This window comes from Pezoporus wallicus, unplaced genomic scaffold (genome assembly GCF_028554395.1).
Source record: "Pezoporus wallicus isolate ANWC-B61680 ecotype Strahan unplaced genomic scaffold, APGP_CSIRO_Pwel_v1 contig_6944, whole genome shotgun sequence".
NCBI lineage: Eukaryota > Metazoa > Chordata > Aves > Psittaciformes > Psittacidae > Pezoporus > Pezoporus wallicus.
In genome coordinates this window covers 852,984-877,495 of record NW_026636656.1, presented here as the reverse complement: position 1 = coordinate 877,495, position 24,512 = coordinate 852,984, and the positions used below count along the sequence as shown (strand labels likewise).

Genomic DNA, 24,512 nt, shown 5'->3' with positions numbered 1-24,512 from the left:
ACTTCATAATATACTGCATACCATTCTATAAGATACTGAGTCCGTTTCTGCGAATTCCTACAGCACTGAAGCTCATGCCTGCATCATACGCTGGTGTGCACGTATATGTTTACAGGACTGGGTCCCAAGTATAATGCTGAATAATAGCACAAATTAACTGCCACACTGAGTGTGTCTGGATTTTAGCAAAAGCTTTAATCCTTAAATTACTTCCTTATAGGCCGATTTCCTTAAATCCATGCAGATTCCCAGCAATTGCCATGTGAACACACTTATCATTACAGAGCTGGAATCCACTTCAGCTTTTCCATTAACTCTTTCTGTTCACTGCACATTTTTATGCACCCGCAGACAAGCAGAAGTTTTTCTAGTTAAGATTCTTTCCCTTGCACTGCATCCAAACAAGTGGCTGTTAATGAATGGGGGGGAAAACCCAAATAACATTACACTGCCACTGCTTAACTTTAAAAATACATACCTTCGAGAAGAGATTTTTGTCACCTTGTTGTCTTACCCTGGACAAGTCCCTTAATCTCTTTGTGCCTCAGTTTCCCATCTGTAAAATGGGGATAATAATTCTTACCACCATGGACAAGGCACTAGTTAAGTACTAAGTATTTTAACTATTGACTGAAAGCCCAAAACCTCGAAAACTTAAAACTCAAAAAATCCTAACAGTGAAGTAGCTCGATACTTATGCATGCATATTACACATGCAGTGAAAATGCACAAGTAAGAATATATTGGAAGTGTTCCACAAACAGGTTTTGTCATAAAAAAGCACGAAGAATTTGACAGAGAACACTGAATGGCTCATTATTTGAGAAACAGCCCATAACTAAAGACTATCACAATGATTACAAATAGAAGGAAATCTACAAGTTAGTCTCCTTTCATAATCCTCAGCTTTCTCTTCATACCTAGCCATGCAACAGCAATGCCAGTCGCAACACTTCTGGAAAACCAGTCTTAAAATACAACATGAAAACAACACGTAACTCATTAAAAAAAGCTTCACCGATTGAAAGAGCTAGAAGGAACCAAGTCACCCTGAATGCAAACACAACAAGGATGAATAACGCTACTATGCATGTGTGTAAATAGCAAACATAAGCATATTCCCATCTAGATGTAAAGGCTATTTACAAGCTGATGATGTAAGTAGAGCATGATTAAATACACAGGAAAGTCTGAAAGACAGAACATTGAAGATAATTCAGTATCCTCACTTGAGGCAAGTCTTTCTTTTAGGAGGAAGTCAGAAAAAACAAATTAAATTTGTCAGATAATGGATAGCTACTGCAAACTCATTTTGTATCTCCACAGCCTAGAACCTTACAGTTAGAAACCTCACAGCTGACATCAAAACCATCATCATAATTCTTTTCTTCCTTTCTCTCTCAGTTCCTTCCCGTTTTTCCTCTCTGCATCTTTGTCTTGGAGGGGTGAGAGAACAAGACCTTTGAACATGAAACTTTCAAAGCTTTCTGCTGCAACTCCTGTACAGCCCCTTTAAATCAAAGCTACAGTAGGACTGCCAGTACTGCCTTTGTAGTAACCACTCCTTACGTATCAATGCAGGAAGTCAAAGCTCAAGAAATAAAATTCTATGCCTACATCTACAGCAAGTAAGCTACCGAAGTAGCCCAACTCTTCTAGTATAACGGACAGCTAATGAGTAGCAGATATTTTCTGCGTGTCTGGAAAAATGTCTACTTCAAGTCCCTAAACAGGAATTCAGAATTCTCACATTATCAACTACAAAAAACACGGACAATGATGAAAGAACGCAAAAAAAAACCTCACCAGACAGCAGCAGTACTCTGCCTCCATCAAGTATGTCCATTTTAAAATCCAGGACAAAAAATACCTGCAACCCAACACATGCAACCTTACCTTAGGGAAGAAAAAAGCCTCCCAATGCAGGTCTGGACAGGAAGAAGAATAATTAGAACTGCCATTCCTGCAAGACATGATGGGCCTATCTCCATCCAGAGAAGTACTGTTACTGCTACAGCTTGAATTGGTCCAGCCCACAAGAAGTGCAAGAAAATCGTTACCTAGGCAAACAGTTAAGAAAGAAAAATTAGCTTTTGGTCTTACCTAAAAAAAAATAAACCTTAATAACACAAAGTTAAAGAAACACCTTTGCCTGCAACAGGTACTGAGGCATCCAGTGAGAATTCTGCACCAGATTCAGAGACCTTAATGTACATGGAGCTGCCTAACCTCCAGAAAAGTAGAAAATTACCACGCTGATTTGGTTTTATCTTCATCAACCAATACTTCTCTGAGCTTCAGAAAATACTTAAGGAGGGGAAAAAAAAGTATGTTTTCCGCTCATCTTTTAAGAGAGTATTTCTCTTTGTATGATGTTTAAGAAATAGCTAGAAGAAATGTTCATAGGAAACAATCACCAGTTGTAAACAAAAACTTCTTAACTCAAACACCACAGTTTCAACAGCCCCTTGGAAAGACCTGTAATATTCTTACCTGATCAAACTTGTTCACATCATTTGACAGAAGATTTACTATTTGACCAGTGGTAGTTTTTGCCATAGCTACATTACTGAGACGAAGTGCCTAAAAAGGAACAGTCAAAATTGTCACAGCTCATAGAGCACAGTACACCTATACACAGAAGGCTTGATACACAAATACGACACCACGGCAAAAGCTGAAGGTGTATCTCAGCTTTTGCCTGTGAATACCTGGGCACAGTTCAAGAACCTTAGATAACATGTGGGTTAGGTTAAATATTCTGAAGAAGAAAGTATAAAATAAAGTTTAGGGAAGGACTGTGGAAAACAGAAGTTGTGAAACTATTTTCATATCTGAAGAGATTAAAAATGGGAAAATACCAACATAGCAAGTTATACAAAAGAGCCTGTAACTTTTCATTTGCATTGCTCTCCCCTACACTACAAGCATCTGTTCAAAACAGGAGCAGAATACTCCACCTGAAGACCAAATTAAAATCAGGATAATGTTTGGCCAATTGAAAGAATTTTGTTTTGAATGAGATTCCTGACTGACAAAAACCTCAAGTTATTTGTTTTACACTATCAGTTCTTGGTAACGCTGCAAACTGTGCTTTCTGTCTTTGCAAATGAGTTAATAACCCTTTAAAAATTTCCCTTCTTAATAACTCCTATAAAATCGTAAGATTTCTGAAGAACATTAAATGAAGTTTAGCACATGCTATGAAAAGCAAAAAGAGTAAATACAAATATTTCTATAGATTAATAAATAAGTTGATCAGCAGAAAATAGTATGTGATCATACAATAGCCCCTAAAAAATAGCATCTGGAAATATGCAGTCTGAACAGGACCGCAAAGATCCAAATTTAAATAGCTCAAAGTTATAGATTACAGACCCTGCTTCCTCCTTCTCCTGCTGGAAAGAGAACACAGTTTTGCAGCACAAGTAAAAAAAAAAAATATATATATAAAAATATAAAAACATGTTACATATTTTCCCGTAACAGAATAGTTCACTCCACCAAAACACTTCACATTTTTAGGCAGTGCACATCTACTTCTCCCTCTCCAAAAAGTTAGCATTAGGATTGCTTTCTGATCAATAATCTAACCTCAAAAGCAACAACTGTTTCAAAAATTCTGTTCCAATATTTTAAATCAGGTGCAAGAACATCAGATATCAAAGTACTATTCAAAATATAATTTCAAAGGGCCATACATTTCTTGCACCTCACTGCTGTTTTACAAAGCTATTAATCAGAGAGAATCCTAACCCTAACACTGAAACCAAGAGGCAGAAACATTTAGAACCCTACTAAGAAATTCCTCTGAGGTTCCAATAATAAATCTAGGATACTGCGTATATGAAAGACAAGATTAAATTATTTGAGAAAATGATTGCTTCATTCCCTGTCTTAAGCTTGTTTCCCATACACCTGAACTCCCCAGAGAAGTTGCTGCTGGTAACACTGTCACAGCGCATCCACTTTTCTATCATGTTTACTCCACACCACAGATCAAGGTTGACAAGCTCCTAGAAAAGCCGTTAAGATATAGGGAGACCATAATAATAGGAGTTCGAATGATGTGTAGATTAGAAGAAGTTGCCCACCAGGGCATGTTTACAGCACCTATTGCTACATACTCCTTTACAACATAGATGTATCTGCCATTTCAAGTCCACTTCAGGTACTCAGAAGAACACTGCACCAGTGTCTTGCTAGTGGTCCACAGCCTGGGTACATCTGGGACCCATCACCTGAATCACCTTTCTGACCTCTTCCTAGCTATTTCAGACACAGACAGCAAAAACAGTTTCAAAATGTATTACCCTAGTTCATTCTGACCAAGACAGCAAGCATCTGAGCCAAAAGGAGGTAGCTCATCTGTGACTGATTTGTCTTCTCCGGGAAAAGACAGCCTTTACCATTGTCAGTGGTAATGCAATTTTAGTCTTTTCTTTCCTTCCTGCTTCAAAACCACTTCTGAAGTAGCACTGGGTTTTAATGTTTGTTTTTTTTTTTTAAGTGAAATAAGCCTTACACTTTCTGAAGTGTCCACTGAATGGACCTGTCTGGACTGCAAAGGATGCAGAAGGAAATGGAAACATCAGACACAAAGCAGCAGTTTTACTGATAATAACCAATTTCTCCCCGAAGTTCTGTTTTGGTACTTTCCCTTTCTACTACATCTGGAACAAGTACCACATATCATAGGAGCTGCTATAAAGAAAATTAACTCTATCCCAGCCACAGTCAGTATACTGTGACTTTAGTACTATTTTGACCTTAACATTTATAAATTCACTCTGAAGGTAAGAAGTACTAATCTAGAGCCACACACCTTTTTAAAAAGCAACCGCAGCTTGAATTTGATTTTATTTTACATTTGCCAATTATCTGCCTGTTTTCAGCACAAAGATCACCTTGACTTTCTGTCTATAAATTTTCTGTACAGACATATTTCCCAGCAAGCACCCTCTCTCAAGAAAAAAAGGTTTTAGTTATATGGACTAATAACAGTGGTTTGTCCACTTGATGTCTTAGGTTATTCTTTTTTTTTTTACCCTGAAGATGTAATTGCAGTGGCCCAATTTCAATTTTTTTAACCATTTTTTTGCCTCCCATACTCCCATGTTAGTGTTTTAACCTTCCTCTGCCCCAAAAAGTTAATTCAAAAGCACATTAAAAAGGGAAAACTGACCATAGAAAAGAATAATAAAACTGCTTGGTCAAATAACTGCTGACACTTTTTTGGCAGCTTTCACTCTCAACCAACTACTCCACACTTTAAACTGCTTTAGTGTTTACTCTGAACCTTAAGACCGTAAGTAACCTTTGGTTTTAACACACGAGACTGAGCCACAAAACAGACTCGTTTTTCATTTTTGTTACAAGCTTCCTGTGTGCATCACTAATACTTCTTACTGATCACAAAACACCTTAGTGTTCACATACAGGGGTTTTACAAATGACATGTTAACTTTCCAGGAAATGAAAAGAGTTTAAAACTTAAGAATTACGAGCATAAGTTCTCCATTAAGGATGCTCTCTCACCCAACCATTCACCCTTGCAAATCCAAGTTTGTATTTACTACAGCAATTAACATACACTGCAAAAGTATTAGTAAATCAGCATCCAGATTCTTTCAAAGGTCTACATGAGGATAAAGAGGAAGTATGACCTATCTATAAGCCTCAGATAACGAGGACAAATGATTAGAAAGGTTTATCAATGTTCTGATGTGACCTCAGCCTCCAGCCTCAGGAGTAAACACTTATGAGATGAGGGGAGATTAATTTTCTATTTAATCACATATCTAGAAATAAGGGTGCATATTATGAACATTCCTTTTCCAAGCTTCTAAGCTAGTATCAACACAGCAAAAAACAACATCGCTATATACATATTTCATGAATTTCAAACTCTGTTATGATAATCAGGTTAGCAAATTAATACCTTAGAGAGAGATGTTTATGTACAAGAAAGCAGTGTGCCATGTTAGAGATGAGCTCCCAGAGGATAATTTCCAAAGTATCAGAAGAGGGAGGAGAATAAATATATGCATGAAAAGAAATCACCACTTACAACGGGGACAATTTTACTCTCCTCACTTTACTGCTTTGTCCAAAACCTTTGCATGGCCATACCAGTAGTACAAGGGTTTGCCTTAACTGTATGGCAGCTATGTTGAATGGCTAAATTAGCATGAATTTCTTCACATTCTAAAGAAACTTTGCAGTCCTGATCCTTCAATTGAACACCTTTGCTGAAGTTAGAACTGGCAGGTCACTATTCTAGCAGTACTAAAGCTAAAAAAAAAAGAAAAAAATAGAGCATTTTCCCTTCTAACATCCCCAGCAGGGACTTCTCACTTGGAAGTGGAAATCAGCTCAACGGTTTGGATACTGCCAACAGCTTCAGAAGAGGAAAGCATATATATATATACGCTTGGGTTGCTTGCTCCTCAGAGCACACAAAGGCCCATATATCATCCTGGATGTCACTCAACTCCTTCCTGGAAGTAATACCTGTAACTTCTCTTGTCCATCTCAGAGTGGCCTCAGCTCCATCTGTAGTCAAGGACAGCTATTTCTTGATCAGGACACACAGAGAGAAAAAAAATCACAGCTTACTAAATGTACGTCCCTGCACTTCATTGGCTTTAATGAAGGACTCCAGTGCTCCCACAGTAAAACCGGTAACTGATACTAAAACATGGCTCTAACCTATCTTTAGAATTCAGCATGGTTCTGAACCGTGTCTCCTGTGCCCACGCTCCTCTTTCCTCATACCAAAGCAGGAGGGATACTAACGGCGTAATTAGTAATCATCTCGTACAGCCCGGAGGGGGCAGCAGCAGTACTGCAGCATTGCTGCCTGTCCCCAAACTAACCTGATGGATGGCTCGAGAGGAGGGCAGCCTCTCTGACCTGCAAAGGAGGCAACTCACCAGTTCTACAGAACTGCTGAAAAACCAATATAAACAAATCCCACCATTAACTACAAAAGTGCCGTGGGGGAAATTGTAAAGTGAAGCGGTTCCCAGACACCTGAGAGAACTGAAGCAGGTGGTGACAGCCAAGTATAACATCCTCCCCAGGGATGAACCTGCAGGGCTGAGTAACTGCCAGCGTTCCCTGGGAGAGCTCTGCCCCTCTTCTGCTGTACTCTAACTGCTTCTAACAGCTCCAGCACACAAACCAGCAATGGCAGGGCCCCTTTCCAACAGCACCAGCGGGCAAAAATCAGCACCCCTGCCTTGTCTTTAGGGCTGTTTAATTCACCTTCTCTAGGAGGGCTGAAGCTATCATTCAAACACCATATGACCAAAGAGAGAGCAAGAGCACATATGTACATTTAAGGTCTGACACATATTGGCATGCGTTACATTTTTACAAATGAGTAGCTTCAACGGAACTGCAAGCATGAACAGAACAAATAACTGTATTTTTAAACTCCCCTAATGAAAAAGCTGTCGAATGCCAAATATACCTGTAAACACGTTTGCTTACCTTCCGATAAATCATATGACACATAGCTACCCTCAGTTTCATGCCAGCCCGCTGTACATGATAGAAGTATAAGTGGTGCATTATAGCTAGAATAAGCGTGCACACAGACAGAGCAGCTGCGTAGCAATATGCAAAATTCAAACCCTCATCTGAGGGATCATAGTTTTCAAAATAATTAATAATTTTTCCCAAAAATATTGGCTGAATTGTTTTGAGGGTTTCCTGAAAGAAAAAGAAGGGAAAAAAAAGTATTAATAATTTGATATCACACCATGCTACCCAAGTTTGTAACCAGGCAAACAAGAGCCAAGTACTGCTGCAAGTCACATCCCGTACTATCTTTATTGAACTCAAAAATGAAAATTTTTATCAACACATAATTCAAAAGAACTATGTTCCACATTAAAATTTAGCTGATTCTTTAAAAAGAACTCTCAATTTCCAATAAAAACTTTGATGTTATAAGAAGGAGTACGTACTACACTGATGACAGTGTATCCTTTACAGCCATCTACATACAGCAAGAAAAACCCTTTTCTACTGGGCACCCCACTCAGATACATAAAATACTGCTAAGCCTTACAATGCAAGTCAAGGGCTTGTAATGTCTCAAAAATATTGCACTGAAATCAGCTCTTTGTTCCACATCCATAATCCTGCAGTTATGACTCAAATTTTTCATTCTCTATAGAGCTATGGCTCTTTTTCACTTTTCTGAGAGTAAGAGAGTTTTACTTTTCTGAGAGAGTACGTGAACATTACAGCTTCAATGAACAGCACAGCATGAAGTCACCAGGATGTGTCATGCTATCTAAGAGGCCAAGTTTCACATTGCTCTTAGCTAAGAAGTGTGTTGTATGACATTTCACTCCACTTACCTCAATCATTGTGAAAATTCCAAAAACTAAATAGGATTTCCAGTAACAAAGAATAATGGCTTTTGTCAAATGTGGCATTTTTCCTCTCTTTTTTGCTTTTTGCACCTCTTTATCCCAGTACCTGACAAACAGAATACAAATGTGATGGAGAACAGAAGTAAAACCACAAGACAATTACCTGGAATAAAATACTTTCAGATATACAGACAGATTGCCATGCTCACTTTTATACAACACAAAATTAACAGATAGTTATGTTTTCTCATTCACATAAACACATAGTACACTATTACAGGCCTATTTGTCCTTGCACAACCACAAACAATTCGTCACTGTTGGCTACTACTGCCTTTGTCATACTTGCTGATGAGGAACCCTTTTTTTCTTCTTCTCTCAGTTCAGACAGACACTTAACTTAGTTAAGAGCCTAATACCATATGATCTCCTAACTACGGACTAAACTGAGGAAGCATGGACTGTCTTTACTGTCATATAAGCACTGCACTTCCCAAGGGAGGCTGTGATGAACAACCTCTTCTCATGCCTGGATCTTTCTACCACGTGCTTTGATGAGGACAAGCAGATATGGCACAAACGCAACTGTCTGCAGCAGTTTTGCCACCTAACACTCCACATGTCTCTCTGAAGGCAAGGATTACAGCAGCAGAGTGGCGAAGACCTTTGCATTACCACGTGTCTGCCCACAAGGAGAGAGCAATCTGTTTGTATTAAAATCAAAGACAATAACAACAAGCACAATTTTAAGAAGAAAGTATCAGAACTTAAGCCAACTTCTTAAAGCATGCTGTTACCAGACAGGATACTCACCCTTTCTTCTGGAGGCTAAATATTTCTTGCCAGACTTTCTGACCTTGTTAGTTTGAGAGCTGAAATGAGTCTAAGGCATGAAAGCCAAATTATTTTGCAACACAGCACACAAGTTTGAGGCATACAATATGGATAATAAAACTTTCTTTTTTTAACCCCCTTGAAGGGTTACAGAGTTATTGTCTAAATACTTCAGAGTCAAAATTGAAACTGTGTAGATTCTCTTGTGTTTGCTGGCCCAAGAGAAAAGGCTACTTCCTTAGGTGGCTATTTACGAATTATATTGTGTGCTTCTTGGCCAGGTACACTACAGAATTAAAAACCACTTCTTTTTTTTTTTTTTTTTTTTGGCATGCTGTATTTTCTACCATTTCCTGACTCATGGAAAGTGTGTGCCTTTACTGTAAGAATCATTGGAAAGAGTCCATCTTCCTCCACAGCTAACTCCTTGAACTTCAAGACACAGCTGTGGAACTTGGCAAAGCTCTCCAGCTACAGAGATGTTAAAAGCTGCACTCCTGTGAGGTTATCACCTACCCTTTTTCTTCAGTTAACTCATCCAGAGCAGGATGATGCATGACCTGTCATAATCATTCATTCCCAGATTCTTTTTACTTGTTGAAGAGTCTCTCACCCCAACCAAACTATCAGGAAATTTGAGTTGCTCTACCTTCAGTGTAATGGCAAGAAATAGCAAGGCCACAATTCCCTAATACAGAGGCCACCTTTCACCAGGAGACACCACTTCCTCCAATTATATTTAACAAAAGATTATTTGAGGGCAAAAATGTTAGCTATTGCAAGGTTCAAGACAATCGACAAACTGTTATTCTTGGAAGATATTTCACTATTAAAAAAGAAAGAGATCTTCCTGGGTTCATAACAACATGACTTGGTACACAGTCCATGAAAGAGTATTTATAACAAACTAAAAACACCTTCTAGACACAAGTTTCAGATGTCCAAGGCATTCTATCCATTCACTAAAGAGGGGCATATTTTCAGCATACATACATTTATATACACACATACATAAAGGGTAGACAGCTGTCACTTAATTCAGTTTGTGCTCAAAACCGAAAACAACAAAGAAAAACCCCTAACATTTTTCCCCACTTTCATAGAGAGAAATTTCAAAAGTTTCCACAGCTATTCTACCCATGGACAGAAGGCTCACATTAATTTATTACGGATTACGGCAGTAACAGTTGATGAAAAGTCTTCTTTTCCAAGCATTCTGCGAAGTGTCAGATTAATTACAAATGACATAACTGAAAGACTAATGCATTTTCATTACGTATAACTTGAAAAGACATTAAAATGCTTCCATGGTAAACAAGTTCTAAATATTGCCGTTAGTGCGTCAGCATTTTTGACAGCAGACCTTGTTAAACTTTACAACCACCTCTAATTTTAGTCCAGAAATAAAACTCTTGCTTTCCCCAGCAGAAACTCAATAAAAGGGAACAATTATTTTCCTTCTTACCACTGCAATTCTTCTCCAAGCTTCTCTGAGGAATCTTCTGGCAGCACTTTATACATATCATCTTCTTCAAGCTTCCGTTTATGGCCAATGATAAATATGGGATTCAACCACCTATTTACATACAAATTATTAATAAACTGATCAGCAAACCAAAAGAGTAGTTTCTTTACTTATTCCTTTATCCCTTTCCTGCCTCCTCTTCTCCTGCATCACCCAACATCCATGCATTTTACTGCACTTTTCTCTTACCTAAGAACTAAGTCATCTCCCTTTCACAAATGGGAAAACATTTTCCATTTCCTAAAGCTGTTTATGCCCATAGCACCCTATTTGACAGCCAGTACAATTCTTGGCCTTAAGGCAACTGTTTTCTTACAGTGTTTCCTTACGTTTAAGGAAAATTAGCATTCCTTTAAATATTTAGGAAAAAACACAGAACCTAATCCAACTATTAAAATATTGGCAGAGTTGTAAATAAAATGGTAATACACATTAAAAGACATTTTTGTAACTAGCATGACTATTCACTTACATGAGGAAAAAAACTAACTGCTGTTAAACTACCATCTTGACAGCAATTAGGTCAGTAACTTAGAGACAACCACTCATGTAAAAATGGGAAAATAATGGATTACTACTAGAAGTGATATTAGCCATGTTTGGAAATACAAACAAAAAGCACGCAGTCAGAGCACGTAGGCTCCAAAAAGGAAAATACTGTCTAACAGCTCAGTTTCCTTAGTGGGCAGATTTTTAAAAGCTCAGTATTTTACGAGAGCACTTTGAAGACAAACTTTAATGGTGCTACTGTAGATTTGTTGGAAAATGCAGCATTTTGATAGTTCAAATAATACTGTCAGCGAACAGTAAGACTAGCTTTTATGCATCTAGATCCTTCTTCAAGCCTGAAACACACATCAAGAAGATCCAAACAGTTTCAGCTGCACTCCACAGAGCAGACTGATGCATGGCAGAAAGCACGAAACTGACCAAGCTGCTCACGAGATGGACCAAAAGAGAATGACACCTCTGAAACAGGCATCAAGTGGGATCAACTCGTTAGGGAACTTGCAGTTTGCCACTTTGTCTCTCTACCAAATCCATGATAGCTGGTTTCCAGGAGAAATGCAGATTTTGGGTGTCAGGCCTGTTTACTACAAGTACTTTCCCAGCTGGTCAACATGATCAGAACCAAGAGGTCAGGAATGGATCTGTTTAGGAAAACATATTCTTGCACTCACTGCAAGGTGTCTGTGCAATTTCTATTGCCTGTGAAAGCTCATAACTGCTGTTTAGTATCTGATGCTTAATTATCCCCTGACTTCATCAACATAGTTTTTAAAAGAGCACCTGGTGCACTAGGTGAAGTGTATTATCTTCTGGAAGGCCTACATGTGAGAATTCAAAACTGGGATGGTTTACAATGAGAACATTTCTTTATTCACAACCACAACAGTGGTTATGAATACTCATCAACTAGCTTTGCATTTCTTGCTCGGGCATGTTCCAATTACATTTTGTATACACTGGCTTATAAGAAGTTTGTTGATTAGTTCTGGGGTGGAGGGCGTTCAGAGAGTTTCACTGAAGACAGAACTGTTGCAAAAACCTTTTTCACAGTCTCCATGGCACAACTGCTTATAACAAATGGGATTTAATAGTGTTTTTCCTTCACTGTATAGCATGTTAGCACAGTGTTTGTGTGACTCATTCAAAGATTAAGAGTCTATCCTTAGAGTAGCATCTTTGATGCCTAACAGCCCTTTTTAAACTCTTGGAGTGAGTACTAAAGGTTTGTGTATGTGAGCTGTTAAATCCTAAATGTATGTTAAAGGCACAATTAGAAACAGAAAGTACTTGTCAGACAAGTCTGGTGCTTGGACTGTATGGTCAAATAGCACCAGGGCTCAAATCGCTGCCACAACTTCCCTACAGGTCCCGACAAAGTCTCTCGAAGACCAATTGCTCCAACCAGCAGAAGAGCTTCTGCCTGGTTTGACACAATGACTATGCTCCACTGAAATACTTATTCAGCCACAGTTCTTGCAGCCAACCACAGGTAAAAAGTAGACACGATGCAAATAACCTCAAGGCCATTCAAACAATTTCTGCCTGCTGGACAAGAGACACCCTGTGTGCTCCAGGACAGACAGTTATGGGAAAGATCTACAGACTTCAGTTGACTCACATGGCTGATACCAAGTGTTCCTCCTCTTGCAATATCAATATTAAAAGAGTTAATCCATAAACAAGTCACAGGTCTGTCTGACAGAGAAGAATACAGACCAAGTTCTCTTCCCCAAATCCTTTACCATGAGAATCAGGATGAGGCAGTTCCTTCAGGAAAATAAAGCATAAATCCTTCTCACATCTAAGGAAATGGTTACGAGATTCCACCAGCTACTGTTGCCAAGGTGGTGAAAGCAAAAATCATTCTGACATTTAACAAGGAGCATAAATATTTATTACAGAATCACAAAATGGCTGGGATTGGTTAGAAGGGACCTCTCTAACTCATCTGGTCTAACCCCCCTGCTCAAGCAGGGCCACCTAGAGCTGGCTGCCCAGGACTATGTCCAGACAGCTTTTGAGTATGACCAAGGATGGAGGCTCTACAACCTCCCTTGGCAACCTGTGCCAATGCTCGTTCACACTCACAGTGAAAAAGTATTTCCTGATGTTCAGAGGGAACCTCCTGTGTTTCAGCTTGAACTCACTGCCTCCTGAACTGCCATGGGGCAGTACTGAAAAGAGCCTTCCTCTGCCCACCTTGCACTCTTCCTTCAGGTATTTAAATACATTGATGAGATCCCCCTGACGCTCCTCTTCTCCAAGCTGAACAGTCCCAGTTCTCCTAGCCTTTCCTCATAGGAGAGATGCTCTAGCCCCTGCATCATCCTTTGACTCTCTCAAGTATGCCCATGTCTCTCTCGCACTGGGGAGCCCAGAACTGTGTGGCCTCACCAGTGCTGAACAGTGCTGTCCATTACCGGCACGTAAGAGAATGCACAGAGGAGAATAAAAGACAATTAAAAATATATTTTAGCATACACTTTGAAGAAACGAAACAATGCTCTTAATGTTAGTCTGTAGAACACCATTCCTTTACTTTCACTTTTCAAAAAACCACAACCGAGCCACAGGAGGAACAATGCTTCTGTTGAGAGCAACTGCTCCTAATACCAGTTTTAAACAGCACTGCAGTCAACAGCAGCAGAAGGTGCAGACCACAGCCATAGTGTAGTTCATGTGCAAAGCAATCAGGTGAAAGACAACTGAATGGTCTCAAGACTACAGAATTCCTAGAATAATCTAATTTATCCTTTGGCCTTGACTCTCTAAAATACTTACTGATGATATACCCACCTCCACTGAGTTCTTACAATTTGTACCAAATCCCTTTTGTCCCCTCATCTCCACACCAATCAAGCACTGTACATACCATGAGACTGATTTTCCAAATGAAGCAGCAGATGGAGATAATAGTGCAGGGTAAAATCTGCCAAAAATCTGACGGTTTTCAGACTATTAATTCCACTGAGACCTAGTGCAAATTCAAGGCTCCTCACATTTTTCTGTTAGTTTAATCCATAATTTTGAAAACAGTATTACATTGCACTATAAGCCCTATGTTAACATTAAAGAAGGAAAGGAATGTAGAGTATGCAGAAAACCATAGTAATTCATTTTGTGACTCATTTATTATAATGGACAACATGGCAAAGACTCAGCAGAAGTCCATGTTTCTGCAGGGTTGGGGGGGGGGATCAAAAAGAACCAAGAATAACCACCCATTGTTGAGCTTTCTGACTACTCTCCCCAAAAACACCCATCTTCAAGATGTACTACTATTATGGAGGTCTTGAGAATACAAAAGATTTTAACAGCATGTTGTGTTACTGTAGACTATACTTGAAGATCTTCAGAAGGTGTTTAAAAAGTTTTCTTTTGAAATTGCACTTAATCCTTGAAGAACTTTTAGCCCAAGAATGAGGTCTTCTATTTGTCCATTGCAAATTCTTTGTACTGCAAGAGCAGTTCAAGTTTCACATCTCACTGATGCACGCTGAACTTCACACCAGTAGGTCCGCTTTCAGACGGAAGACTTAGCAAATGTTCATATTCAGTCATTAAAGTGAGTAATTTCCACCAGGATGCTACATCTAGATTACACCCAGTGGAATTCTCTGCACTTAGAGCAGAATTGAGACCAACCTATTTCACACAGCCTGCTGTTACTGGAGTCACACACTCCTAACAAGCAAACTAACCAAGCCCTTCTCTTGCCTGAAGGCTCAGTTAAATTAAAGAGTGCTGTAAGAGGACTGTTAAAGGAAGCTGGCAAGTAACGCAATGGACTACATAAAGAACATCCCTGAAACCTAAACTTACCCATGAAGTAAGACTACTTTTAGAGCGGTCTGTCTTTTGTCCAAACAGACATCAGGTTAACACTGATCTCTTCAAGGGGGAAGGTGGGGGAGGAAGCCCACATGAAAATTAGAATTTGCTATGAACACAAAACCTGTGCAAGCTGCATTATTCTTTAATAAAAAAGCTAAAACAATAAACAAAATTAAAGATGACCTGGAGAAATTGAGGGAATATATTGACAGTGATGCAAACTACTCTTATAGTATATAGGGTATATATATATAGGGTATAAAATAGACTTGCTAGCAATCTGTTGCCTGAAGAAAAACAACAGGGTGGAGAGGAAAGACTCACACCTCAGTACCACATTTCCGTATTTCCCTTTGAAGAAGCTGTTCAACTCAAATAAAAATGGGACGCATTAGCCACTGTCTTCTCTTTTCCCACGTATCTTCCTGTTTGCTAAGAATTCTGCATGATTATTTGGTTCTTTACACATCACCTCATTTCAGACACTCTTCCAAAACACAGGGTTCACATGATGCTTTTCAAAAAGCTTAGCCCAAATTTTTCCTAGCACAAGCTACACATAAAAATCTGAGTATCTGGAAGAATCCCCAGTACCTTCTGTTCTACTGGGAATGCCTCTGTTCTATCAAGATGATTAGCTGATCAAAGACATCAGTCTGGAAAGAAGCCCAGAATTAGTCCCTGCTATTGCCAGAATACTGATGTCACTAGGGATAGATTAAAAAACAAATTTAAAAAATCCCCCTGTAACCTGGTGCAAACCCAAGAGATAGCCAACTGCAAAACTCACTGCTCTGACCCCAAAAAGCTTTTCACCTTTACAGCAGTACCTTGGGCACTGATAAAAAAGGAAAGTGATTCATTTCTGAACCAGCAGATACACAAAGACCACAATATAAACATTCACTTCCTGCAGTTCCCTACTCCTGGATTACACACCCTGTAATATTACAACACAGTCAACCAGCCACAATTTACATAGTTGTTCAGGAAAGTGCAATTTTTTAGCAGCTGCAATTAGAGCAACTCCAAAAGAATTTCAGAACTACTCTAAGATCTTCAGAAAAAGCTCAGTGTTTCCATACCCTTGTAAGAGAAATGAGACATCAAGGGGAGGTCTCAAGTCATCCCCTTCTTCACAGAGATAGCGTGTGAGAGACTCAGGCCCTACCCGAAAGGCACAGTCATTACGCAATCAGGACAGTCACGCTACTCTGTTTCATACATGAAATACAACTTCCTAAATGAGAAAACTTTGAAATCAGGTTTCCTAGTATCCCAAAATAATTTCTTTTCAGCCAAAATATATTACACTTAAGTTCATTAAACTAAAAGCAGTGTCCAGCTGAACTGGTTCATTAACCCAGGGACAGGACCTGCTGCACCTCTGGATTTATATCATATCCTGCTTGCAAATGCTCAAAAAAGTACCATTCTCGCACTGCAGAGCAGACTTGCAGAGCTTTCCAGAAATGCAGGCATATATTGCAAGTTCTTCATGAACTGAGAAAGTTTGTCACAGAACATGAGCCAAGACGCATTTGGAATTACATTACAAATTTGGAATTACGTTACAAAGCTGACACAAATAAAAGAAAACCCCAAGATCAAAGGATGTGTTTGTCGGGCAAACAGACACCTATCAGCTTCCATTGCCCTGACCAGCCACACAATAGTATCACCATAGTCAGTCACATACACATTTCAGTACCTTCCTCTGCATAAGTGCAAAAAGTTGCTCTTACCAGTTTCCCAAAAGCCTTTGCTTTATCACAAGCCAAGTCAGAAAAAAATCAATCTACATGGGCTGCTCTTCTAGTTAGAAAAATCTTTTATTTTGTCCTTCTTTATTTGTAATTGTAGGCAGAAGTTTAACTTCTGGGTAATTTTACAGCACCCAGCCAAAGCCACATCTTTTATACTCTCATCAACTAATTCATTAAGGAAGTGGCTTAAGAACGCCATTTTCCCCATCCCTCTTAAGCCTATTTGTGCATTACATTACAAGCATCATCTGTTTACATTCAATCTGCAGTTACTTTCAACAGTTGCAAAGGAGAGTCTTTCTTTACTCAAATTCCTCTACTGGGATTTCATTTCTCTAAGCAGCTTGGAAGCACTACTTCAACTACTAATCTGCTGAGTAACATGTATTTCGTTCTCTTTCATCACCTGCTTTGGAGCTTGTTGGTTTGGGGTTTTTTGGTTTTTGGTTTTTTAAATAAATGGGGTTTCCTCATGGTACTTTTTGGTTATAAATCCATATTGATTATCCTCCAAAGCTTACTTCAGCTGTCCACCTGCTTTGTTGTACTGCTCATCACCTACCTTTGTGAGCTGAATTTCTACATCAGCAGTGCAAATCCAACACTGCTGTGTACTTGCTTTCAGTCCACAGGAGCACTGCTGGGATGGGATGTAGAGACAGGACATACACTGACAGTCTCCAGTGTTATTTTGCAAAAATTCGTAATTATCACTGCAATAGTTTGTAATCATCATGTCATTATTTTTTTTAAACCTATCTGTTTTTCACAGGCTCACTCATTCTCTTCAGTAAGCTGCCTTTTCCCACGTCCCTTACCAACACAGTCACCTACAATTAACAAACAGAGTCAGTTCTGGTACTTTTTGAGATGTTTCTCAATTGGTGTTTTTGTTGCAACTTCCGTCCCTGGCTTACTGCAGCTTAAACAGTAGATTTTCTCATTGCTTACGGTAAGAAAAAAATAGGAATACAATGAAATTACTTCAAAGCCATGTTAACTCAAAAACACCCTTCAGGCTTCCAGTTGCAATGCCAGACTGTATTAACCTTTGATACTCAAGCTTCATCTCATCTTCTGAGCTGGTACTTTTTCACAGCACAGCGTAAGCAGCTAAGTTGCTGAACACCCACTTTCTGGTGCTGACAGTAACTCAATTGGTACTTAACTGCATTTATTGCAGGCTATTTTCATGCTGTTCAGCTACCCTGCATCAGCCAGGTATCAGATACTTGATTATGTTAATGTACTTCCTGATGTTCCAGATCGCAAGAAAAAGTACAAACAGAGCAAGGAAAGAGGAAAAAAAGCAGATACTACTGAAACAACTTAGCCAGAGTAGGCAGCTGCTTCATCATTTGAAAAACGCACATAAAAACTGTTACAGCTTCCATACATGTTTAATAGCAACAACTAACAATAAGAAAAAGGCTCAGACCCTCAAACCAGTGTTAAGCAGAAAGTTTGGTTCAGCATAATGGTCTCAGATTTCAGTATCTAGAAGAAAATACGACTACTAAAACCTAATGGTAGCAATTTCTGTATTAACTTCCTTTCTGACAAGTAATGGAAGATTTAAAATCACCTGTGAATTCACACTGGTATTACAAGTGGTCGAGTATCAGGGATACAAAAAAACAACCCCCAAAACCCAGATGACTGGTCTTTTTAAGCTTCTATTCCCAGAATCTAACTGTGTTATCTCCCTCTCCACTCTACTTACAGCCTTGACGAATTTTCTAGAAGTGGGGACAAAAAAAGATTTCTGGAAAAAAGGGGAAAAAAAACCACCACTGCACAACATACTCCTAGTTTTTAAGTTTTGCAGGAATTAACAGGGACATTTCTTCTCCTGAATGCTACAACATGCTTTATTTAGGGCATTCCAAAGGCAAACAGGCTTGGTGTTGTACTCAAAACAGTTCATCTGATTGTGTATCTGAGCACAGATATTTACTGTAGATAGCAAGTGCTAATATTATGATAGTTTATACACATTTGCTGTACATGATATAATCTATTTAGCACTCTTTACCCACGTATTTTACCTTCCCTGACAATGATTGTCAACAGTATCTTCTTCTGCATAATATAGCTACCTTGCAATTAAACAAGCAAAACTTACTGCAAGTAAATGCAGTAGTTCAAGACACTGAATGATTCAAATTTGACTATAGGATACTAAGTATCTGACAAACGAAGAAACAAGGCATTATCTTTAAACAAAGTTGTATGGATGATCCTCAGTCTTTTTCAATCGAGAAAAAGTGCCATTTCATTCTTTAAGTATTGAAAATGAGGTTTCTGTTTACCTATACTGAAGATACTTACATATTTCTTTAGAGTTTCTTACAGTACCACAACTGTCCTGCACCAGTAAGTCAATAAATGAAGTAAAATCTAGCTTCCTTAGAGATCTTTACACAGTGGCATATGTTCGGAGTCACCACCATCACCAATTTCAGGGAATTGGTGGGATGGCAAATTGCAATGCCTGATGCTACTGAGATACTCATTTGCTACCTGAAGAACATGTAAAATCCTCACAGGCAAATCTATTCACTCACAAAGTAAGGCACACGGAACAATTTTAACGGTGGCACTGCTGGACTCAGGCTGGAACTTCCAAGCAACATGAAGAATTCTCTCCCTAACTTCATTCAGTGCAAGGCAAGACATGCTTTTGTAGAGAGCAACATTACAGGATTAAAATGCAGGTGATACTTTGGCCTACTCAGAAGCCCAGCTAAATCAGTCAGTGGCCCTTCTGGTTCTAAGCTATAGGATGAGAGAGGAGGAAGAAGTTAAGGAAAGCATGCAGATTTATTCTGCTACACAGGAGGTATGCGACATGAATGCATTTGGTCAGACAGCTACATACTGCGCTGTCATCACTGAAAATCCTTGGACTCGCGTGCCTGTGCTTACCTCATTCTGTCCACATTTCAATCCCAAGGTAAAGATTTTTTTCACTCTTCTCTCACTGCGCTCCAAGTCAGAGATGTGAAGAAGACTTAGTGGTTTTGTCATTTTCCCTAAAGTACATGCTTAGTAAGCCAAGAACAATGCTGTCAGACACCAACAGGTAATGATAAACCAATCATTTCTTCCTTGGGATCATTAACTGCACAGATGCCTTGGGGCAAGTTTTCAGTTCATGTTTTAACGCAGCTATTTTAATGGCAGTTGCCACGTGTCAAGCGATGATGTAAAATGCACCCAGCTTCAGGATGCTGATAGCATTCAGTGCTCCGAAGGAGCCAAGAACATGTCATAGTCACAGCAAGTCTGTGATGGGGAAGTAATTATTATTAATAACAAATTATAATGTATGAAATTTAGCAGGACTTTAATTTCTTTTCTTTTTCTGAGCAAAACCACCAGATATCCTTTCCAGGGTGTTCCAGCTTGCCCTCCTTCTCACGTTATTAACAGGCCAAAAGTCTTCTAAAACTTTAATCACAGCCCATGTTTTGTAACTCTCCACTGAAGTGGACTTGATGCCTGAACAACAGAACGCATAAAAATTCAACTGCTGTATGGTTAGAATACCTTTGACAACCCAAGGGAGCAAATGCTATAAGCAAATAAAAATACACCTGCTGTTTAATGAACATGTAAGCTCAAAGATGTGTTAATATTTAGAAAAGATACTCTTTTATTATTGATTTATTAGTACAGCTGTTAATACTCCCCTTCACCATACCCAGCAGAAAAAAACATGTGAAAATGCTGTTTTCAACTCAAAGTATGGAGTATAAGGCTTTTCGCACTCAAAACACTTTCTACAACAGAATAACTGCCTGAACATGAAAAACACTGGACTGAATTCTCTCTTTCTTGGACATACCTAAAAAAGAAAGAAAATCCTCCTATCCATCTTTCAAAGCCTTCATTCTTACCAGCAAGCTGAGCCAGCAATAAAAAAGTAAAATATTAAAAAAACAAACAAAAAAAAAACAAACCAAAACCACAAAAAAATATAGATAAAGTAAACCAGAAATATACCCCAGCTCTGCTAACTTTATAACTGAACTACCATCCCAAGCTTAAAGATGTTTAGTGAGCATGAGAACTTATTACAGTAACTACTGACCTTCAGAGTCACATCTGGAACATCCAGAACAACAATCTGAGCTTGATAATCCTGCGCTAATACAGACAACTCAGCAAGATACAGGGAAAACAAGAATATTTTGTGACTGCCCTGATCTTCATACTTCTGTCAGAAATAGCTTTTTATTCTTGAGACATGCAGACTAATATTACGCAAGGGATGCATTATAAAAATAACAATATTCATACACAATCCAGATGCTCCTCTTTCCCATGAATGTACTACTAGAGCATTTAATGTTCATCAAGCTCATACTTGTCAAAGTCACAAAAAAGCAAGAAGACAAGCTTTGAACAATGGGAGAAGAATGTGTCTTCAGCCTACACACTCATTACCTTCGTTTTATAATTCAATGAAAACATGACTTCTTTTCTCCTGTGAGTTTGATCCTGTTTCTGCCAGGTATTAATTCTAGCTTTTCTTCTGCACCACTGACAACAAATGAGAATGTGCTTCCTTACAATGGTGAAATTGCACTTTTGGAGCAGAATATAAATAAAATAAATGCAAGAACAATCCTTGCCTTGCTACCTGCAATGCCCTACATTCTACCCTCATTAATAACAAGCAGCCAGCACCTGGCATTTGGAAGAGCAGAGCAGGCATACTTGAGCAACCACATGGTGGTTGTGGCTACTCCCAGGCCAGCCCTCCTCAAGCACTGTTTTTCCAGTTCTCCAGAAAAAAACATTTTGGAACATCCTGTGTGAGACGGCAGTTAAAATGAAGCAGCACCAAAGCAGTACTCATACAGCTGTCAGATGCTATATATGTTGTAGAAATGAAGAGCAATTCCTGAAGCCACCCCTAAAGTGAGATTTATAGGTCATGCAGGGTGTTTCAATACTTCCTTGATTTCATATAAAACAGTATTAACCTGCAGAAAAGTGACAGCCTCTGCTTACTCAATTTAAGCCACTGAAGACAACATTTCAGCTGAAACTTTCACTAAGAAAATACTAATGCTTTCCGGCTAGTAAACGTCAAGGATATACAGGTATTTTTCATTATGACTTGCAACATAGGTAAAAGAGATTTTAAAAGGGTTTTTTCACTCTCGTGAATTATACAGCCGTGAAAGCCTGAAACCAGTACACAGAGCATTTTAAAGCTTTTCATATCGCACTAAACCCTGTTTCAAAGCACAAGCCTTAAAGTTATAGACTACCATTTGACTGCAAAGCATGAAGTCACAGTCAATCTCTGGACTTTCAGCAGGCCTGTCATCCTGCAAGCACAGACTTCCATCTACCCTCCCCTTTGCAGCGAGAACCTACAAACATGTCTGGAGTAAAAGGAACCTTTCAGGTGTCCACCTAAAAAGTGGTAAATTTAAGGTACTTTGTTGTTGCTGTTGAACACTTCACTGTGATACATTCAGACTGACAGAGAAGGACTAAAAAAGGATGATATGATCTGTCCAAAAGCTAGCTATGAGTACCACACACTTCCATTTTCACTTCCAGCTGGGCTGTTTCTGGCAGAACTACCAGTACCACCGCAAGATTCCAGCAAAGGAAAGGGTACTGAACAGAAGGAGCTCTGGAATGCTACATGGCCAGCCGAGGTTCATCCCTTCCCATTCTGCCTGGGATTCCTAGCAAAGCTATTTCCAACACTGTCACCCCACTATCAAAAAAGAAACTGTAAGTCAAAATACTGAAAACAGAGTTCTGCACAAACATACAACCTCCTTTTTTTCCCCTTTCTTTCTGCACAGAGTACCTCTAAGGACATCTTCACGACTGAAAATGTATTTAGCTAAAATTTCTCAGGGCTTTTAAAATCTCCCTACCTTTCAAAAGGGATTTCTGCACCTGCTCTGAGTTACTTACAGGATCAAAGTGGTTTTCACTTCTGTTTCAGAGGCTTCCAAAAAAAGAGCCCCACCTGCCATGCACCTCTTCCTTCTCCCTCCTCCACCACAGAACACAGCATGACCCTGACTCAGGCTGAAGTAGGTGATGCAGAATCAACACTACCTCTGTAACTGCTCTCTTCCAAAGAGGATCTGCTAAGACAGACAAGCTTGAAGTTCTCCTGTTTCACTTTGCACCTCTTTTCCAGTTATATTTCTAAGCAACTACACTGTTGAGCTGTTAATTCCTCACTGCTCTGAGTTATTATACATACCCATGCCAAGGTCTCCACTAGTAAGAGCACAAGCACTAACTTTGGACCAGCAGTCATTTGGTCCCACGGAAGTTCGTGGACCACTTCTGCAGACCCTGCCTTCACTCTGCTATGCCCCAAGCCTCCCCAGAGCCAAGGCAGCAGACTGACTGCAGCTGAATCGGGGATGGGAGCAGCCAGGCTGCTGCCCCGCCATTCCTTACATCGGGAAACTCCCACGCCGCTATTCAGCTCAGAAACCACCTCGTTCAAACGGGGGAAAGCCCCACACCGAAATCAAGATTAGCAAACCCTGCCGAGATGAGCAATACCTGGTCGCGATCGGTTATGAAAGCAGGGAAGAGGAGCAGGGCCAGGGAGCAGCCCTGCACCCCCTACCCGGCCGGGGGGACACGGGCAAGGAAGCGGAGAGCGGCGGAGGACGCTCCCACAGCTCCCCAGGGAATCGAACACGTGCTCCAGCGGGGCGACGGGGCCGCCCGAGGCGGGCAGGCCGAGGGCTGCGCTGTCCCCGCACAGCCGCCGGGGATTACCGCCCGCCGCGGGCTGCCGGCTTCGCCTCAGGAGACTTCGCCGCACTCGAGAAGCCACCTGCGCGCGAGCGGCTGCCCGGCCGGTACGGCTGACACGCCGGCGCCGAGCCGCGACTGCACAGTCACTACCGGCGGCCGGCACTACCAGCGCCGACAGACACCTCCCATCCCCCCCGCCCGCCGCCGCCGCGGCGCACGGACCCTCCCGCGCTGCCCTCACCCTGAGCTCAGCACATACACCCTGTCCCCGCGGGCTGGGCCCCGCAGCCCAGCGACCAGGTGAGGTAAAGTGAGGCGAGGCGAGCGGCGCTAAGCCTGGGCACGGCGCCGCCGCCTTCTCCCTTGCCTTAGACCGGGCGCTCACCAGAAGAAGAGCCGCGAGCAGAGGTTGGCATCCCGCAGCGGGTTGGGCTTCTCCTCGTGGGACACCGCTTCCATGCCGCCCGCCGCGCCAACCCGCCCCGGCGAGGGCGCAGGACCAGCAAGCGACTTCCCACCACGGCAGCCGCCGCCGCTGTACCGCCGGCCGGCGCTGTTTCCGGGAGCGCTGGCACCCCCGCCTCGTCCCTCCCTCCCGCCGCAGGACGCCTCCTGCCGGCCCGACTCGCCCGCGGCTCCCGCCACAGCGCAGAGCTGAGGCGCCGGGCAGCCCCGGAGGCCGCGCCGGGAGGGAAGCGCCCCTCAGGCTGGCCGCGTCTCCACTGGCGGGGGAAGAGGGCCGCACCGCACCGGCGCCGGGCGGCGGTGGTCACCTCAGCGTGGGGCCGGCCTTGTGCTGGGGTTACTCTGCTCTTCTGCCCCTGGTTTCTCGCCTCTATGTGTGTCCTTTCCAGATGGAATGCATCTCCTCGAAGAGCACGGTGCCAAGCA

The 24,512-nt window shown here is 40.8% G+C and overlaps 1 protein-coding gene across 7 annotated transcripts in view; it reads right to left on the bottom strand.

Moving 5' to 3' along the window:
* The window catches only part of ABCC4 (ATP binding cassette subfamily C member 4), a 152,807-nt gene extending 128,550 nt beyond the window's left edge, over positions 1-24,257 (bottom strand). For 3 of the 7 annotated variants that reach the window (XM_057401135.1, XM_057401139.1, XM_057401140.1), the window contains exons 1-6: positions 24,007-24,257; positions 10,690-10,800; positions 8,376-8,496; positions 7,498-7,719; positions 2,494-2,583; positions 1,897-2,060 (exon numbers count right to left, since the gene is read on the bottom strand). In XM_057401135.1, the coding sequence (XP_057257118.1) occupies positions 1,897-2,060; positions 2,494-2,583; positions 7,498-7,719; positions 8,376-8,496; positions 10,690-10,800; positions 24,007-24,080 (782 nt within the window). In that variant the 5' untranslated portion in view covers positions 24,081-24,257. Of the gene's footprint in view, positions 1-1,896; positions 2,061-2,493; positions 2,584-7,497; positions 7,720-8,375; positions 8,497-10,689; positions 10,801-20,955; positions 21,007-23,420; positions 23,489-24,006 lie in introns of those variants that run through there. The other 4 variants (XM_057401137.1, XR_008971182.1, XM_057401134.1 and 1 more) reach the window with 4 other exon arrangements.
* Positions 24,258-24,512: the final 255 nt, after the last annotated feature.